Source organism: Acinonyx jubatus, chromosome C2 (genome assembly GCF_027475565.1).
Source record: "Acinonyx jubatus isolate Ajub_Pintada_27869175 chromosome C2, VMU_Ajub_asm_v1.0, whole genome shotgun sequence".
NCBI classification, from domain to species: domain Eukaryota; kingdom Metazoa; phylum Chordata; class Mammalia; order Carnivora; family Felidae; genus Acinonyx; species Acinonyx jubatus.
In genome coordinates this window covers 48,247,480-48,266,053 of record NC_069384.1, presented here as the reverse complement: position 1 = coordinate 48,266,053, position 18,574 = coordinate 48,247,480, and the positions used below count along the sequence as shown (strand labels likewise).

Sequence of the window (18,574 nt, the reverse complement as noted above, 5' to 3'; positions counted from 1 at the left end):
AAGCTTCCTCATTTCTAGTCTGGATGACTAAGACCGAGAACTTGGGCACAGAAGCAGCTTTGTAGATGTAGTGGGGAGATTGAGTTCACTTTTGAATGTGTTGTTTTGAGCAATCTGTGAAATGCGAATTGCCTGATTTAGGTTTGAAGCCAAGGAGAGTGGTTTGGGTTATAAATATAGCTGTAGGAGTCATCTGGCTTGATGTGGCAATTGAAAGCATTTAGACTGGCTGAGATTATTCTAGGAGAGTTTGTAGAGCAAGAAGAGCAATGAGTTATTTATAAATATCATGAGAGTTATTTAGAATAATAGTCTTTCCATTTTATAGAGGAGATATTGAGAGATTTGGGGGTTTGCCTTTATATCTAAGCAAGAGAAAATGGGACTTGAAGTTAGGTCTTCTAACTTAGTGTTCTTTTTATTATATTGGCCTCAAAACAAAATCACTAATTTAGAGGAAACTTAGGGACAGTTTGCTTTAGAATGTCCCAGAGGAGAAATCCAGTTATTGTTATAATTTATCTTTTTGTCTGAATTCTGGAGAAACAGATTTAGCATTTATTTTATCCACATGTCCCTATTATTCTATTATGAGAGTTTCCATAAACATGTTAGATCACAAAAAACTTTGATTCTAAGTCCATGGAAGGTTAATGTAAAACTCAACCAATCTCCAATCTATAGGTCTTTTTGGAATGATTAGCAAGTGAAGTCTATTAATCTGTGCCCATTAAGAAAGAGCACGGGAACTTTTGGAAACATAAACAGAGAGTGAGTGCCAGGACATTCCCACAGTCACAAAACAAACTTGGCATCATTAGTACCTTGCTTTAATTGTTTGCTTAACCATAGAGAAAAACAACATAGATTTGTAAAATAACAGTATAATGTTAGGGCATTAGTGTTTTCCATGCAGTACATTTTATGTACGCCTATTAACTGTCATTAACTCACACAGTCATGTTTATCTTTGTTTTCCTTAGAAAATGACATATACAAAGGAAACTGTAAGCAGGTAAGTGTCTTTTTTTCCCCAATTTCATGTTTGGCAACTGAGATATGTCATACCTATTCCAAGACTCACCCCCAATTTAATGGCTCTGTTCTATTTTCTTGCCAGTTCCTGCAGTCACCAGGGCTGTGGGTAAGTCCCAAATTGTTTTCCTCATCTTGAAGCCACTTCCCATTCAAGGCTACCATCACAGTCACTGTGCTTGTTTACTTTCTGAACTTGCCAGGAGGCAGACTTATTCCTTTCTCTTGAGTGAGAAAAATAGACTTCTGGAAATGGAATATGGAATGATCTACTTAAGTTGAGGTTTATGCACTAATAGTAAAAATGTTATAAAATGTTACACCTTAGTGGAGAATAGTTTATTAAATGGTGGTTGGTAGTGTGGATCACTTTACTGAGAAATGATGATTATAATCTTGAAATACAGGAATAACATGGAGTGCCTTGGGTGGCTCAGTCGGTTAAGCATCTGACTCTTCATTTTGGTTCATGTCATGATCTCACAGTTCATGGGTTCGAGCCCCACATCAGGCTCTGCACTGACAGTGTGGAGTGTGCTTGGGATTCTCTGTCTCCCTTTCTATCTGCCCCTCCCCCATTCATATTATCTCTCTCTCTCTCCCCCCCCCCCCAAAAATAAGTAAACTTAAAAAAAAAAGAAATATAGGAATAACACAACCTTGATGAATCCTGCAGTATTAGGATTCTTGGCTCTATCGGCCTTTAGGTTTAGGATTAAGGTCATTTCTGGGTCCTGAGCAATAGCAGTACAGAGCAGATCATGGAAGTGAGGAATTTAGTGTATAAGGATTAAAGATTTCAGTTCTGTCCCTACTCAGAGTATCTAGATTATGCCAGTGTGGGAATGATTATATAGAAAAACACCATTAGGGCGGACAATCCAGATCAATGCCTCAAATGAGAGAGGAAGACAGATTGAAAAACCAGTTAGGTGAGTCAGTGCCTGGAGATCCAAGCTGGGCAGCAGAGGCCAGGCCAAAGCATAGTTGGAGTACACATGTGACTTAGTGGGGCATATGTAGGGGTCAGATCAAACATGAGTAAACAGAAGGGAAGGGGACTCTGTGGTCTCACTCATTCATACAACTAATGTTACCACTGGGTCTCTGCTGGGGCCTGGGATGAACACCCACTTAGATGCTGGGCCATGTGTTTTCTTAGGTGTGGGCTTTCACCACTGAGAAGCAGAGATTGGAAGTTGCTTGTGATTGCCATTGCAACACCCAAGCAGTGAACTAAGTACTCTGGTGAGTCCCACCAGTCCTAGTAATCTTCATGATTGTAACTAATGAAATGGTGGCACATTTTACACATCTTATATAGTTAAGATGTATGTAAACAGCATAATGCATATGGCACTTAACCTAGAAGAAGCTCTGAAGTTTACTGGGAAGTGGATGTTAGCAAGTTTGTGGCTTGTGGGTTATTATCAAGTGGTGGAAGGAAGCTTACCTGAAATAGGGTGGACAATTGTAACACCATCTGAGAGTGAGTGTGGCTCATGGCACAGGGGTAGCCGGAAGATATGTAAGGTGTGGTGTGTGTATGTTTTGTGTATTCCTGTGTGGCTCACTTCAACTGGCTGCAGCTTTCTTTGGCTTCCTAGCATTTCTCACAATGAAATTATGCATAAATAAAGGAGAAATTTTGTGTTATACTCATTTCTTGCTGTGATAATCACACTGGAACAAATTCATAAATAAGCATCATAGCAGGGCTCACTGAATCATATATTTTTATTGATAAGGCACTGTCTGTTCTACGTATAAGGAACTGAAAATATGATTTACCGTGCTTAGAAAATAACATATGTACTAAAATAACAATATATGAAAATATAAATGAATATTGAGAAATTTAAAGTTTAAAGTATCTTTCCGATCTAACTAGAACAGATGAGGCTGGGGTGGGGTGAAAACTGCCAACCATGGTAGTTGCTGAAAGGGGTGACCTGGGGTTAGGTAACACTGGGAGTGAAACCATGGGAGTGGCTAGCCTAAGAATTCACTAAGCCCATCTTTATCCAACTTGAGTTCTTTTCTTTCTTTTTTTTTTTTTAATATTTATTTATTTTTGAGAGACAGAAACAGAATGTGAGCAGGGAGTCACAGAATCCGAAGCAGGCTCCAGCCTCCAGCTCCAGTCGGAGCTGTCAGCACAGAGCCCAACACGGGGCTTGAACCCGCAAACTGCAAGATCATGACCTGAGCTAAAGTTGGATGTTAAAAACCACTGAGCCACCCAGGCTCCCCTATCCAACTCGAGTTCTATAGTGATCCATTGTAACCCTTTATGTGTTCTTCACTTTTGTATATTCAAATTTATTTTTATGATTTTTTTTGAGATTACTCTCGTATTCTCAGTGTTGAGATTCTTGTGTTAGATTTTATTGCTGCTGTAGCAAATTACCACAGACTCCGGTAGTTTAAAACATCACAAATTTGTCCTACAGTTACATAGCTCAGAAATCTGATGTGGGTCTCAAGATGTTGCCAGGTTTGCATTCCTTTCTGGAAACTGTAGTGGAGAATCTTTTTTTTTTTTTTTTTTTTTTTTTTTTTTTTGCCTTTTCCAGCTTCTAGAAACCACCCACGTTGCTTGGCTCATGACCCCCTTCCATCTTCAAAGCTAGTAATGGCTGGGCAAGTCTTTCTCACATTTCATCACTCTGACACTCTTCTGCCTCTTCTTCCACATTTAAGGATCCTTATGATTGTGCTGGATCCACCTGGATAAACCTGGCTACACTCCCCATTTTAAGGCCAGCTGATGAGCAACCTTAATTCCAACTGCTACCTTAAGCCTCCTTTGTATGTAATTTAACGTACTCACAGGTGCTGGGGATAAGGATGTGGAGGCCACTATTGTTCCTATCACAGTTCTCTGTAATTTAAATTGCTGCTTCACTGTGAACTCTAACCCACCTGCTGACCTAAGCCTTGCATCAAATACTCTGTTCTGTATCACTTTAAGCTTCTCCTACTATCATCTGTCCGCTGTCTTTAAAAAAAAAAACAAACACCATTTTTCACCTTACTTAGGACCCTACATTTAATCTTACCTCTTAGACATCTCCCGATCATTGTTTCTCTCTCTCTCCTGAGTCTTCACCTTCTCCCATTACTAACTCCTTATGAGCATTTAAACATGCTCAAATCTCTCCCATGTTCCCTATTTACAAAAGGCCCTCCTCCAGCACTTGTCTCCATTATAGTTGGATATCTTGAAAGCATCTCCACTTAGCTCCAGTCAATGCTTAACCCCCTACCTTTTGGACTTCCTGTATAGTCTCCATAATCAGTACAAAGCCCCACCTACGTTATGTGTTCACCAAATAGTTGTTAAATGAATAACTGAGTTTCTGCTCAATTACCCAAGTTTATTATCAGGTCTCTGGTGATATTCTTAATATAAGAGCTGTTCTTTGGGATTTTATTTTGTACATCAATTAACTTACATTTGTAGTTGAGGATGCCTATCATGGATCACAAAACCAAATATACATTTTTTTTAAGCAAATGTTTTATTTTATTTGATACATGTATATCCCTGCTCCATTATCCTCTGTTTTCTCTTATATTTGTTTAGCATTTCATATTTTTGTAATGCTTCTGCATATAATATTTCATTTAGTTTTCACCAATACCTTTGAGAAATAGGTAGGGTAGGGAAGTATTCCTGTTTTGGAGATTAAGTTCTTGAGGCCCAGAGCAACTGAGATATTTTTCTAAGGTGTACACAAAGTTAATGATACTTCTGGGACCAGCACCAAGGATTCCTGGCTCTGTGCCTTGAGTTCTTTTGTGTCATGTTCTGATCACAGTTAACAGATTCAAGGGCAGAGCAGAGTATAGAGAATTGTCAAGGGGAGTAGTAATCTAGATGTGAAATTATGCTTATGCTCTGTGTGGCTGTGCTATCTTTTGATACAGTCTCACCTGAATTCTGAGAAAATTAGGCAGTAGCGGTGAAGTAATAAATTATGTGCTGGCTGAGCTGAGGAGATGAAAATGTAGGAGGTTGTTTGTTGCTGGTATGAAGCTAAAGGTCTTAGCTGAACAACCTCAAATTTGTGGTTCGGCCTAGAAATGAACTAGTATTTCTGTCTCCAAACTCAATACAACTCTGTGTTCTAGTTCTGTTGTGACATTTTAGGGTATCTCTGCAGGAGGCATACCTAATGAGAACATGTTGAAAGGATTCTTGTTGTTAAGTGTTTGTTTTTTGCTGTTTTCTGAAAGGAGAGTGGGAAAATGAGGGATTAAGAGTTGGAATGATTTGAATTACTGAGAGTTGCCTACTTACCATCATTAAAATAATGTTAATTTGAATTCAGTAAGTGAAATCTAGTTCTGCTGAAGTAAACAAACTTCTCCATTGTGAATGCTTCCTTAGAGAATTAACTTAAATTTAATTAATTATTTGCTTATTATTTTTAGTTGCAGTATTTCTTTTTAATTTAAATTAAAAAAATTTTTAATTAAAGTATAGTTGACATACAACTTTTTGTCACTCAACATAACATAGTCATTCAACAATTATATAATCACAAAATGCTTACCACCATAAGTGTAGTTACCATCTGTCACCATACAAGGTTATTATTATATTATTGACTGTATTTCCTATGCTTCATCCTTATCCCTGTGGCTTATTATTTATCAAATGTGATTTGGTGTGGGGGACAATTTGACTGATACCATGTGAGGTCTGGTTTCTTGGCCACGTCATCCCAACTTCCAGTTCTAGTTACTGTGCTGTGCTTTGGCCCCTCTGTCTTGCTTTGACCTCTTTGTTCTCATAGCTGGTTCCTCTCCATAGCTCTCCAACTTTGACTGGGTTTCCTTTCCTCTTTCTGGGACCTCACACACTGTGACCTTTAGGTCATTAAGTTTATGTAAGCTGTTATCATTACAACCATGTTGTTTGCCCTTCTAGTCAATATGGCTCACGTAAAGGCCATGTTGTGAGGAATTAAGATGAGTGAGAGTGAGGTTTCTCAATCAAATGGACCTGTTTTACATCATAGCTCCTCTATTGTCTAACTGTGTGACTCTGAGCAAATTCTTAACCTCTTCTAATATTAGTTTCCTCATAGGTATAAATGGGGATATTAGTATCTTCCTTTTAAGATTGTTGACACAATTAAGTGAGTTAACCATGATAAAACACTTAACACAATGCATGATTTATGATAAATTTAGTTGTACTCATTCTTTTTTTTTTTTTTTAATTTTTATTTTAGAGAGAGAGAGAGAGCATAAGTGCGGTGAGGAGAGGCAGAGGGAGAGAGACAGAATCTTAAGCAGACTCCATGCTCGGTACATAGCCTAACCCAGGGCTCAATCCTATGACTCTGGGGTCATGACCTGAGCTGAAATCACGAGTTGAACACTCAACCAACTGAGCCACCCAGGTGCCCCTAGGTGTACTCACTCCTGCTGGTGTTATTATTGAAAAGGGAACTAGATACTGTTAGGAATTTTAAGTATAGCCTTGGGCCATATCAAGTCATTGTGTCATGCAGGAAAAATTGCTTTATTCATTTTTTCATCTATAAAATGAAGGTATTGGCAGGGGGTTCTACTTTGTGGACAACTGATAGATCCTATTCAGGCCTGATTATGTTAATGTCTGTCTCAAATGCATTTGAATCTTACTTGCTTTTAGCTCTATTCCCTGCAACTTGAGAAACCTCTTGATGCTTTCTCATCACCCAGGCCCTTTCTCCACTCATCACTCATAATAATGACTTATCCAGATGTCATATTCCTTAGGTTCTTCTAGATGACAGGTCACTGAGAAGCAATTTCCTGCAAATGCACTATAAAATAACCAAAAGTGATAGGTTTAGTGTAATGGTTTAATATGTTATTCTTTCTAGGTAGTATTTTTAAAAAGCAGAAGAATCTTTATGAGATTTGTAAAAACTCAGTTTCTCAAATTTTCTTTCTTTCTTTTATTTTTTTTAAAGATTTTTTTTATTTTTTAAGTAATCTCTACACACACCATGGGGCTCGAACTCACAACCCCAAGCTCAGGAGTCACTCGCTCCACCAACTGAGTCAGCCAGGTGCCCCAGTTTCTCAAATTTTCTACCAAAGCTTGGGAGTTTAGGGAACATTGCCCTAGTTGACTCCCCAACTCCAGTGCCAGTCATGAAATGTCTTTGAAAGATCTTAATATCTTAATACTAACTTTAACTTTATAGTCAACTCCGCAATATAGCCGTGTTTGTTTTAATATTAAAATGTTTTGAGTTACACATTAGTTCTTACTTAGTTCCCTACCTGCCTATGCTTCAAGTAAAACTGATGCTTCAGTATGTATATCATGTTTGTCTGGTGGCTTTGAGTTAACCCCCTACCCCCGCCCCCCCAATGACCTTATTTAGAGCACTAGGACAATCTAAAGGAGTGCTTCTGAAGATGGGAGTCACTGGCACATTGGCAAGTCTGTGAGGGAGACATTTTTGACTGTAATCGCATCACCTTAGGAAGCTGACTTTTGTAAAGTTGAAGACAGTTTCAACTCTTAACAGTAATGTCATCAGCATCCAATAGATACAATCAACATCCAACTCCTTTGTAAAAGTTTAGTGGAACATCCCTTTTCCCTTAGGACATATCCACAAACTTTAAAGTTCTAAAACTTCCTAAAATTACTATACTTTAAATTTTATATTTTGGGGGTATGTGGAAATTTGGAGTTGCAGAAACCTATTTTCTTTCCTTTGGAGGAGGGACTTTTCCAATTGTTTCGATTTTTTCTTCTTGTTGCAGAGCATCATGGTTAAAGGATAGCTGGTTACTTGTAGCCTGTTAGCAGTATGACCTATAGCAAGTCATTTCTCTAAGCTTGACTTTCTATAAATAAAAACATTTTATGATTTCTGTGATCCCTCAAATGAGATGAGATTTGTGGGTTTTTTCCCCCTTAGCAGCAAGTACCCTCCTACCAGTACTATTTGTTAAATTTGTAATCATTTATTTGTTGTCTATTTTCTGTAAGACTATAACTTTAATAGATCATGTTTGTTTTGTCCACACAATATTCCCGATGTCTTGTACACTGCCTGGCTAATAGTATTTTTTATTAATTTATCCTAAAAATATCTATTTAGTGCCTACCAAATACTAGATGCCTAGATACTATTTTAGGTTAGAGATAGAGTAAAAATATGAGATTCCTAATCTCAAAGAATTTATATTCTTTTTTTTTTAAATTTTTTTTTCAACGTTTATTTATTTTTGGGACAGAGAGAGACAGAACATGAACGGGGGAGGGGCAGAGAGAGAGGGAGACACAGAATCGGAAACAGGCTTCAGGCTCTGAGCCATCAGCCCAGAGCCCGACGCGGGGCTCGAACTCACAGACCGCGAGATCGTGACCTGGCTGAAGTCGGACGCTTAACCGACTGCGCCACCCAGGCGCCCCAAGAATTTATATTGTTAACTGCAGTCCTGTTCAATAGAACTTTCTGCGATGAAGGATATGTTCTTTACTGTGCTGCCCAATATGATAGCCATTAGGCACATGTGACTGTGGAACACTTGAAATGTGGCCAGTATGAATGAGGAACAGAATTTTAAACTTTATTTAATTTTAGTTAATTTAAATTACCACATAAGTCCAGTGACTACCATGACAATGCCATTCTAGAGGATTAAGAGATTAGAGACAGAGATAAAGAAGTAGATAAATAAGTCAACAAATAATTTCACATAGTGATAATAACTGAGAAGAAATCAAACAGGCTGATAAAATAGTAAGTAGGGAAGTACTTTGTATAGGGTGATTCTACTTGAGTAGAAATCAATACATGTAAGATAAATGAATTATGAAAACTATTATTTCTTAAACCTTGTTAAATCAGTACTTGGGTTTGGAAACACTTGTTTGGAGATCTAGTGAGTTCCTTTTGGGAAAATAAACCCCAAAATATATCCACATATTTCTATCATTTTTATTAATGTTAAACATTTTTTACCTTAGCCCTGAATTGTCATCTCCAGTTCCTGTTGGTGATGCCCCAACATCAGGAGGTATGTTCTTGTGCATTTATTCACTTTTTAAAAATTATTTGTGGTTCAAGATGATCTTGTAAGCAAGCACATGTTCCACCTCACATTTAAAAAGTACCAGGCTTCTCTCTCCTTATATGTTGTTCAAGAGTCTCAAGAAAAAGTAATTGTGCTTTCATTTATTTTAAGGCATTATGTTGTGGGTACTTAAAGACCTTTAGTTATTAAGTATAATAAAAATCAGAAAACTACTCAATACAAATGTATGACCTAAAGAATTAGTTTAAGGCAAACACTCTGTAACCACTGCTTATGCCAACAGGTAGAACCTTTCTAGTTCCACCATTTGTCATTTGTCTTCTACGAGTTTCTCTGAGTAAGGATTTTTTTTATTGCATTCTGTGGTGTACTTTAACATGTTTCCTTGATTTTTGTATTTCCTATGAATTGGAAGTTGCTTTCTTTATTTTTAATTTTTTTAAAAAAGCTTTTCCTTATTGCAAATTTCAAACATATACAAAAAAATAGAATAGCACAATTAGGCCAAGCTTCAACAATGATAAATTCCTAGCCAGTGTCCAACCTTCACCCACTTTCCCTATCGGGTAACATTATATTTTTCAGTATCTGTCCCTTTACTAGGTAGCTCCTTAAGGATAAAAATTTTGTCTGTATCCTTAACAAATCTTACATAGTGGCTGACATATAGTAGGTGCTCTTTAAATGCTTGTTGCTTGAATGAATGAGTTGTAATTATTTTCTGTTCTAGGAAGATTCTATGCAAATGTTTCTTAAGGTTAGAATGTACTGAATTTCCAGGATGACAAAGCAAATGACTTACAGGAATGGTTTTGAAGTCAGCTTCGTTATTTCCTGATATGATTCTGACTTAGGGACTACGTTCATGTACATGTTTTTGTTTTTCTACTTAGGTGCTGTTGTCAGTGTTCCATATCCAGGGGTGACCATCTCTGAAGGTATCTCAGAAAGCAGCAAGGAGAGGCCTGGGGAGAGTGTGAGTGATGCTCTGTTTTGTTATTTAGTTTCTAACATGGAGAACGGGGTTAAGAGAGACTTATGTTCTACTGCTAAACTGCACAAAACTTCATGTGGTTTCCTTTATGGAAATGTAGATTCTAAAACCAGTATATTAAAAAGAACCTAACATTCCTTGGAGAGTTGAGTCAATCTGCTTTTGCAAGAGAGAGCTTCAAGTTGTAAATGAAATAACTTGTGCTTGGGGAATTATCATGGTAAACTCATTGTCACTTGTGGGCTTTGTGACATAATTTACTGTCATTTTCCTATGTTCTTCTATTGCCCTGTCTTCTTCAGAGGAAAAGGATGTAGGTTTTATGCAGTTGAAAAATCAAGAAATACCGTGTTTTTTAAATGCATCATTATTAACAGTAACCTGTCCATGAAACAATATTAAGTTTACTTTCTGTAACATTCAGTTTTAAAAAGAAAGTACACAGGCTGCCTAGGAAGATAGAAATATTTTGTTAGAAATTTTGTTAAATATGAATTTATAAACTTTTGGGGTTCATAAATCTTATATTACTTAATACAGTGCGAACTCTGATTGAACATATTCACTAGAAAGATGCAATTTAGTTACCTTGCACATTTTCTTCCAATTTCAACATTTTAACTTCTGTGAAATCATGTTACATCAGCCTTCTCTGCCTCCCCACCTTCCCTCTCACTGAACAAAGCTGGTAGTAATATTGGACCCCTGAGTTGATTCCTGAGTCAATACATTTACCCTCTGTACAACTTCGTCCAGACTAGATGGTGCTGGGAAATATTGTCATTCAATAAATATTTGTGAATGAATGAATAAAAAGTGATACCATGGATTTGAACTTGAAGCACAATAGTTATGGTTTAGGTATGGGAACATTTATGGAATGAGATAGAATTCCCTATAATAAACATAAAGGAATTGTACATAATTGAATTGTATATAATTGGAACATTAATATCTAAAAGAGAGGATAATTTCAAGCCAATTTATAGAATCAGTAAGAAAACAAAGCAGTATAAAGATACCTAACAAGAATTAGATCCCTGTACCTCTAGTTCAAAATGAAGCCCGAAGTTATTTTTACAGTTCATTTTTTCCTTATTTTCCTAATTTTCCATCTACTGTTTAAGAAACTGTATACTTCATTTCTGTTTTGCTAGTAGTTACCCTATATGTTACTTAATATGTAATATATTATTACATATATTTGTAATACATTCTCTCTCTCTCTCTCTCTCTCTATATATATATATACTCTATAAATTACCCCATGAATTATAATGTATAATCTAGCAAAATGTAAGTTTTTCAAATCTTAATCCTTATCTTGAGCAATGAGGAACAATAGAACATTGTTACTCAAATAATCCCTTTACTGATTTATATTCTATTTTTAAATATTTTTGTTCTTTCTTTCTCTTTTAGTTTTCTTTTTAATCCCACAAGCTAGACAGTATTATGTTTGTTTCACATAAAATTTGTTTTACACTTACCTGGATGTGTATTATTTTATTTTCATAAAATTCTTTTTGTGCATTAAAAATTTTTTTTAATGTTTATTTATTTTTGAGAGACAGAGAGAGAGAGAGCGAGAGAGCACACAGCAAGGGTCAGAGAGACAGGGAGACAGAAGATCCCTGTCAGGCTCTTAGCTATCAGTGGGAAGCCTGATGTGGGGCTTGAATCCACGAACCATGAGATGATGGCCTGAGCTTAAATCAAGAGTCAGATGCTCACCTGACTGAGGGACCCAGGCGCCCCTCTTTTTGTGCATTTGAGATCTCCCTTCTAGGATAATTTTCTTTTTGAAATATATGCTTCTAATAATACCTTAGTGAGTCTCTCATTGGTTCCTTTTAAGATTTTGCTTGTCTGAAAATTTCTTTATTATTTCCTTATTCTAGAAAAAAAATTTTAAATGTTTATTCATTTTGAGAGAGTGCATGCACACGTGCACACATGGGGAAGGAGCAGAGAGAGAGGGAGAGAGAAGCCCAAGCAGGCTCCATGCTGTCAGCACACAGCCCCATGTGGGGCTCAGTCTCCTGAACTGTGAGGTCATGACCTGAGCTGAAATCAAGAGTTGGATGCTTAACAACTGAGCCACCCAGGTGCCCTGAATCTTTTTTTTTTAATTGAAGTATAGTTGACACACAATATTACTTTAGTTTCAGGTGTATGACATCGTAATTTGATAAGTCTGTACTTATTCTATGCTCACCAGAAGTGTAGCTATATTCTTCACCATTATGTGGGAGTCTTTGATCTGACCTTTCAAAATGTACAGACCTTTAACTTTTTATCCTATCCCTTTTGTGGTATTTAAAACTAAAGTCTAGGTTACAAAGGATCAGCAGATATACTGTGTACTCATGCAACACTGATTCATCTCTCTTGATTTTTCTAACCTGTTTTTCTTGACCTGTTAGGATTTCCTTAACTTTCTTGCAAACCACCTATGCATTAGAAACATTAAAAAATATTTATTCAGCACTTCAGGCTTTCTGTAGCAGCAAGATTACTAAGGATATTTCTTTTATAATAATACTGGGAATGGAAGTTTCTGTCCAAATTTAGCAAGATAAAATTTAATATTAAAAATGCAAAATTTTGTATAAAATTACATACGACTAAGAGTTTTTATTGATGTTAGTCTCTATATGAATCAGCAGTATGATGCAGTTACTAGGGGAGAGCTAGTAAAAACTAGTGTAGCTGTACGTTGCATTAATAGAAATATAGAATCTGTTATAATAGGTGGTATCCTATCATGTTTTAATTGATCAGACCTCACTTGTGTATACCACACTCTAAGGAAGATATTAAGAGCCTGAGAAATGTCTGGAGGAGAGGAGCTAAAGGAGTCAGGGAAGTCATGATAGCTGTCTATACTTATTTGAAAGGCTGTCTGGCGACTACAATTTTTATATATGTCCCAGATTACAGAACTGAGATCAGTGGTGGAACTTATAGGAAAATATATTTGGGCTTAATATTAAGAACTTTGGATGGAAGTGGGTGAAATGGGTGACAGGGACAAGATGTATAAATTTCTAGTTATAAAATGAATATGTCATGGGGATGTAAAGTACATAATGTAACTGTAGTTAACAATACTATATTGCTTATTTGAAAGTACTTAGGAGAGTGGATTTTGAAAGTCCTCATCACAAGAAAAAAATTTTCTAACTGTGTATGTGATGGATGTTAACTGGAATTATTGTGATGATCATTTTTCGATACATAAAAATATTGAATCATTACATCGTATACCTGAAAGTAATGTATGTTTGTTATATATCAGTTATACCTTAATAAAAATGCCAAAAAAATATATGTGTCTGATATGTGCCTGTTACTGTTTTAGGAGGCATACTGATAAGTAAACATGCACTATAATCTCTGTATGGTATGCACTATGATAGGGCAAATGCAGAATGAAGTAGAACATTAGGAGCACTGGGTCAGTTTTGAGGGGGCAGTTCTGAGAAATGTTCTGATGGGAGTGAGGTCTGAACTGAGGGTGAATAGAACTTACCAGAAGAAGAGAAAGGTGAAGGGTCTTGGCCTGAGGTCTCAAAGCAAAGGGAATAACACTGCTTAGGCCTGAGATGAGAGAATTAGACCATTCCTTGGTCTGTAAGTAGGAATTTAACATGGTTGGAGTAGACAGTGAAAGGGGGAGGGGAGGAAGATGAGGCTGGAAAAGGGAAGCAGGAACCAAGTTGTGAAGGGCAAAGAAGAAAAAAAAATTAAAGAACTTTCCAACCGTGAGAGCTTTTTCATATGAAATGTAATGGTCTGTCTTTGAAAATCATGACTCTTTCTCATCAGAGACATTTAAACTGAAGATGAGCAGCCATTTGTCAGGGATATTGTAGAGAGAATTTCAAGCGTCACAAGGGCTGGTAGGATCATTGAGGTTCTTTCCTATTCTGAGGTTATGAAGGTCTGATTATATGATCTATCAAGGATAAAAAATGATACACTGAAGCATAGCCTCTGTAGTCTCTTCCTGACTCTGCTATTGGGTTGCTCTGAGCCCTTAGGCTAGCCATTCTTCCATTCCAGCCCCTCTTCTTGTGTATCAAAATGGAGGAACTTGGATGAGCTCAAGTGTATCTGCCATGTAGCAGTTATTACTATAGCATTCTAGTAGCGATATTTTATTTCCCTCATTCTTTTTACATTTATTAACTGGAATTCATCCATAAGAGACTATGTCGACTCTCATTTATTTATTAAATTATCTATTTCTATCAATATGAACTCATGGATATTTATTTTATTCTTTGGATTATAATCAGTTATTTATTTTGTTCAAATTGTTACAGCATTGGCCACTGGAAGACCTGGATATTACTGTTACAGAATACAAAACGTTCATTGATACTGTTTCAGATTCCACACAGCAACTAATCTTTAAGTAATTACCACTTGTCGAGTTTGGTGTAGTATCTAAAAAGAATCTGTACATGAACATAAGAGAAGGGAAGCAAAAATAATATAAAAACAGGGAGGAGGACAAAACATAAGAGACTCTTAAATATGGAGAACAAATTAGAGGGTTACAGGAGGGGCTGTAGGGGAAGATGGGCTAAATGGGTAAGATGCATTAAGGAATCGACTACTGAAATCATTGTACTATATGCTAACTAACTTGGATGTAAATTAAGAAAATAAATTAAAAAAATAAAAAGTATCTGTACAATTTTGAAAAGGCTATTAATATATTTCCCCCTTCCTGGGGCACCTGGATGGTGCAGTTGGTTAAGTGTCTGACTCTTGATTTTGGCTCAGGTCATGATCTCACCATTGATGAGATCGAGTCCCGCATCGGGCTCTGTGCTGATAGCAGTGCCTGCTTGGGATTCTCTTTCTTTCTCCCTCTGTCCCTCCCCCCGAGTGTCCCTCTGCACTCTCTCTTGCATGTACATATGAGCTCTCTCTCTCACAAAATAAACATTCAAAATATATATTATATATATCTATATATCTGTGTCTATGTCTATGTGTATCTAATTTCTCCCTTCCTTAATACTTTTCTTCATATACTTCAACTAAAACAACATAGTGCTACTGATTGAATGTAGAAGCAGATATGAGAATCTACTGTCTTCTTATTAAGCCAACCAAAAAAGAGTATGTAAAAATGTAAACAATGTTACATGTTAATTTTTTATTTTGCAAAATATGTTATTACTTTTTACAATGCAAGGAGTTTATTATTTTTAAATGAATTAACAAATATTTTAAAATTTCTCTTTTAATTTTTTGTTTGGTAAATATCTATAGAGATAGTCCAAAAAAACCCCAAATGTCTTTGTATTTCTTAATGATTTTTAAGAGTTCGAGGGGTCCTGAGACCAAAAAATTTGAGGACAACTCTTCTAGCCTATTTTTAGATGATAATATTAGTATAGTCAACTCTTTTAACTCACAGATGGTCAACTTTGGTGGTTATCTGGAAATTTTTCCGGTCTTTCCCTGAAGCAGTCTTTGTGTGTTCAAAGGAATGTACAAATGCACAGTAATTTTAATATTAGCCTATGTCTTAAAGTCTACCCAGCTAGTTCCAAAGTCAAATACTATATAAAAGGCCATCATTAGCAGTTTCTTTTGGCACAGTGTCTGATATATAGCAATCAGTAGGTATTTGTTGGTTGCATGAGTAAACATTGACATTTTTTTACCTTTTCTCTAAAAATCCAGATTAGTAATGAAATTGAGAATGTCATGGAAGAAACCACAAAACCAGCAACTGAGCAGATTGCAGAGTTTAGTATCCACCTTTTGGGAGAGCAATATAGGGAAGAACTACAGGATCCCTCCAACTTTCAGCACCAGCACCTTGTAGAAGAGTTTATTTCAGAGGTGGGTGATTTTTTGGTTTTCTTTCTTCCTCCTTTCCTTTCCTTTCCTTTCCTTTCCTTTCCTTTCCTTTCCTTTCCTTTCCTTTCCTTTCCTTTCCTTTCCTTTCCTTTCCTTTCCTTTCCTTTCCTGTTTTTCTCTTCCTTCCTTCCTTCCTTCCTTCCTTATTTCCTCCCTCCCTCCCTCCCTCCCTCTCTCCATCCCTCCCTCCCTTCCTCCATTCCTCCTTCCTTCCTTCTTTCCTCCTTCTTTCCTTCCCTTCCCTTCCTTTCCTTCCTTCCCTTCCCTTCCTTTCACCTTCCTTCCTTCCTTCCTTCCTTCCTTCCTTCCTTCCTTCCTTCCTTCCTTCCAACAAGAAATTTTGCTGGGATTGTAAATTTCCCATATTCACAAGACTGGTTAAAGGTGGGTTAAGGAATCAAACTCTTCTACTTGGTACAGAGGGCTGTAACTTAGCCACTTGTTCAGAAAATTCTGTAAAAAGATCACAGAAAGGTAGATGAGTTATTTAATTGAAGCAAAACCTTTCACACCTTTGCCATCTGCTAACAAATAAATACTATTTCCAAACTTTTGCTGCACAGCCAAAGAAGAGTGTGTTCTGTGGCATGGTTTTAACTTGACAGTATTTGGAGAAATGTGTATCTTTGAGAAACTACATGGATTGTATTGTTTTTCTTGAAGGAACATTAAATTTAATTTCTTTTAATTTCATATTTAATATTCTTTTTCTAAATTAAAAAATTTGAGGCAGTTAACACATGGGTAGTATACAGTACCTAGTCCAAAAGGACAAAACAGTATCCACTGAAAAGTAAATTTTCCTATCTCTGTTCCTTGGTTGGAGGTATATTTATTTACTTTTTATTTTTTTAAAATGTTTATTATTTTGGAGAGACAGAGAGAGCATGAGTAGGGGAGAGACAGAGTGAGGGGGGACAGAGGATCCCAAGTGGGCTCCGTGCTGACAGCAGAGAGCCTGATGTGGGGCTTAAACCCACGAATTGTGAGATCATGACCTGTGCTGAAGTTGAACCTTTAACCCACTGAGCCACCCAGGCACCTTGGTTGGAGGTATTTTTAAAAAGGTCTTTAAAGAATCATACATTAGACTATCCTGCAACTTTACTTTCTGGAAGAATTCTATATAGGACTTGAACTCAAGATTTTTTCAGTTAAAAATGATCGATACTTGGCCCCCTTCTTGTGTAGATTTTCTCTTGTGTGGTGAAGCATTCAGTGCCCATCTCCCCTCTCTGTCCATCGACAGGGCACATCATTCCTTCCTGTTTATTTCTTTTCCATTCCCTCTTGATGGGGCTCTCCTTGCCCAAGTTTTCAATTCCATTACCTTGGACTCATTTCCTTCCCTAGACACTGTGTCTAGATGAGAAAAAGAAATATGCATCTCTCAGCCAAACAGCATCATTGTAGCCATCAGACATGGAGAGCGTAAGCCAGACAATTAATTTTCCTAGCTGTGTGGCCAAGTTGCAAGGCTGTATGGTATGTGGAAGAAATGTCAGTCAGGCTAGTGGCCACCTGGCATCAGATAGTGTCTTGGATCAGCTCTCTGGTTCTCTCTGCTCTTGGAGTAAAGAACCTTAAGAAGACTGAGTGTTTAGATAAACAATTGCACTGTATGACTGAATATTTATAGGAAGTCTATTAAACATTTTGAAAAACATCTCCAACAGAGACTTTATGAGTTAGATAGCTCTTGGTTTGAGGTGATCTGGGGGGGTGATGAATGGTCTAGGCCTACCATGAAATGGTTTCTTTCCTGGCCAATCTGTATAGCCCCATCCCCTTACCTGCAATAAAATGTCTACCAACAGCCACTTCTTTGTGTAAAACAGCAGAGTCAGAGGTTGTGTGTCTGAAAGGTTCTGCCACTTTGTTTACTGCAAATTGAGGGGGCCCCTCTAGCTCTCTGCCTTTAGGACACAGTCACAGGGATTGCTCCTTTAATACTATTTCCTGGGTAATAACACGGGAAGACATACAAGGAAAAAGAAAGCCTGCTTAAAGAGGATTGAGGTTCAGGAGCAATTGCTTTTTTTAAATGAGAAGAGTAAGATAAGCGTGGGATGACACCAAGTATGACATCAGAGAGAAAAAGGTCAGCACGATAGGCTTGGGAGCATAGATACCTGAAGAGAGCCACAGCATCAACACAGTGTCCTTGCATTGTGCCTTATGTTCTGCAAGCTGCTTGGTCTGTTGGCTAACAACAACCATGAGAGTAAACATCTCCATTTTACACATGAGGCTCAGGAGGCTGAGTAAATTGTTGATGGTCATTTCAACCTCTAGGAATAGAAGAGAAAATCAGATCTCCTCCTTCCCTTCAAAGTGTTCCTTTATACCATGTACATTCCCCTTACTTTTAATTCAGCTGAGAAGTTAAAGTGAGCTTCACAGTTTTCCCAGTCCTGGTCCCAATTCTGTAACATCCTTATCATGAAGCAGGGAGAAGAAGAAGAGGAGAAAGCATGAAATTCATTGGGAAGAATACGGGCTTTGGTGTTAGAAAGATTTGGGGTTGAATAAATTCTGATTTAGTCACATAACCAAATGCACGGCCCTGGGTAAGTTAGTGGATATCTGTTT

General features: G+C 37.1%; 1 protein-coding gene across 2 annotated transcripts in view; it reads left to right on the top strand.

The window, feature by feature from the left end:
- The window catches only part of IMPG2 (interphotoreceptor matrix proteoglycan 2), an 87,685-nt gene that overhangs the window by 17,268 nt on the left and 51,843 nt on the right, over positions 1-18,574 (top strand). The window contains exons 2-6 of one of the 2 annotated variants that reach the window (XM_053220775.1): positions 984-1,015; positions 1,121-1,144; positions 9,032-9,081; positions 9,993-10,075; positions 15,803-15,964. In XM_053220775.1, the coding sequence (XP_053076750.1) occupies positions 984-1,015; positions 1,121-1,144; positions 9,032-9,081; positions 9,993-10,075; positions 15,803-15,964 (351 nt within the window). The remainder of the gene's footprint in view (positions 1-983; positions 1,016-1,120; positions 1,145-9,031; positions 9,082-9,992; positions 10,076-15,802; positions 15,965-18,574) is intronic. The other variant, XM_015084876.3, reaches the window with a different exon arrangement.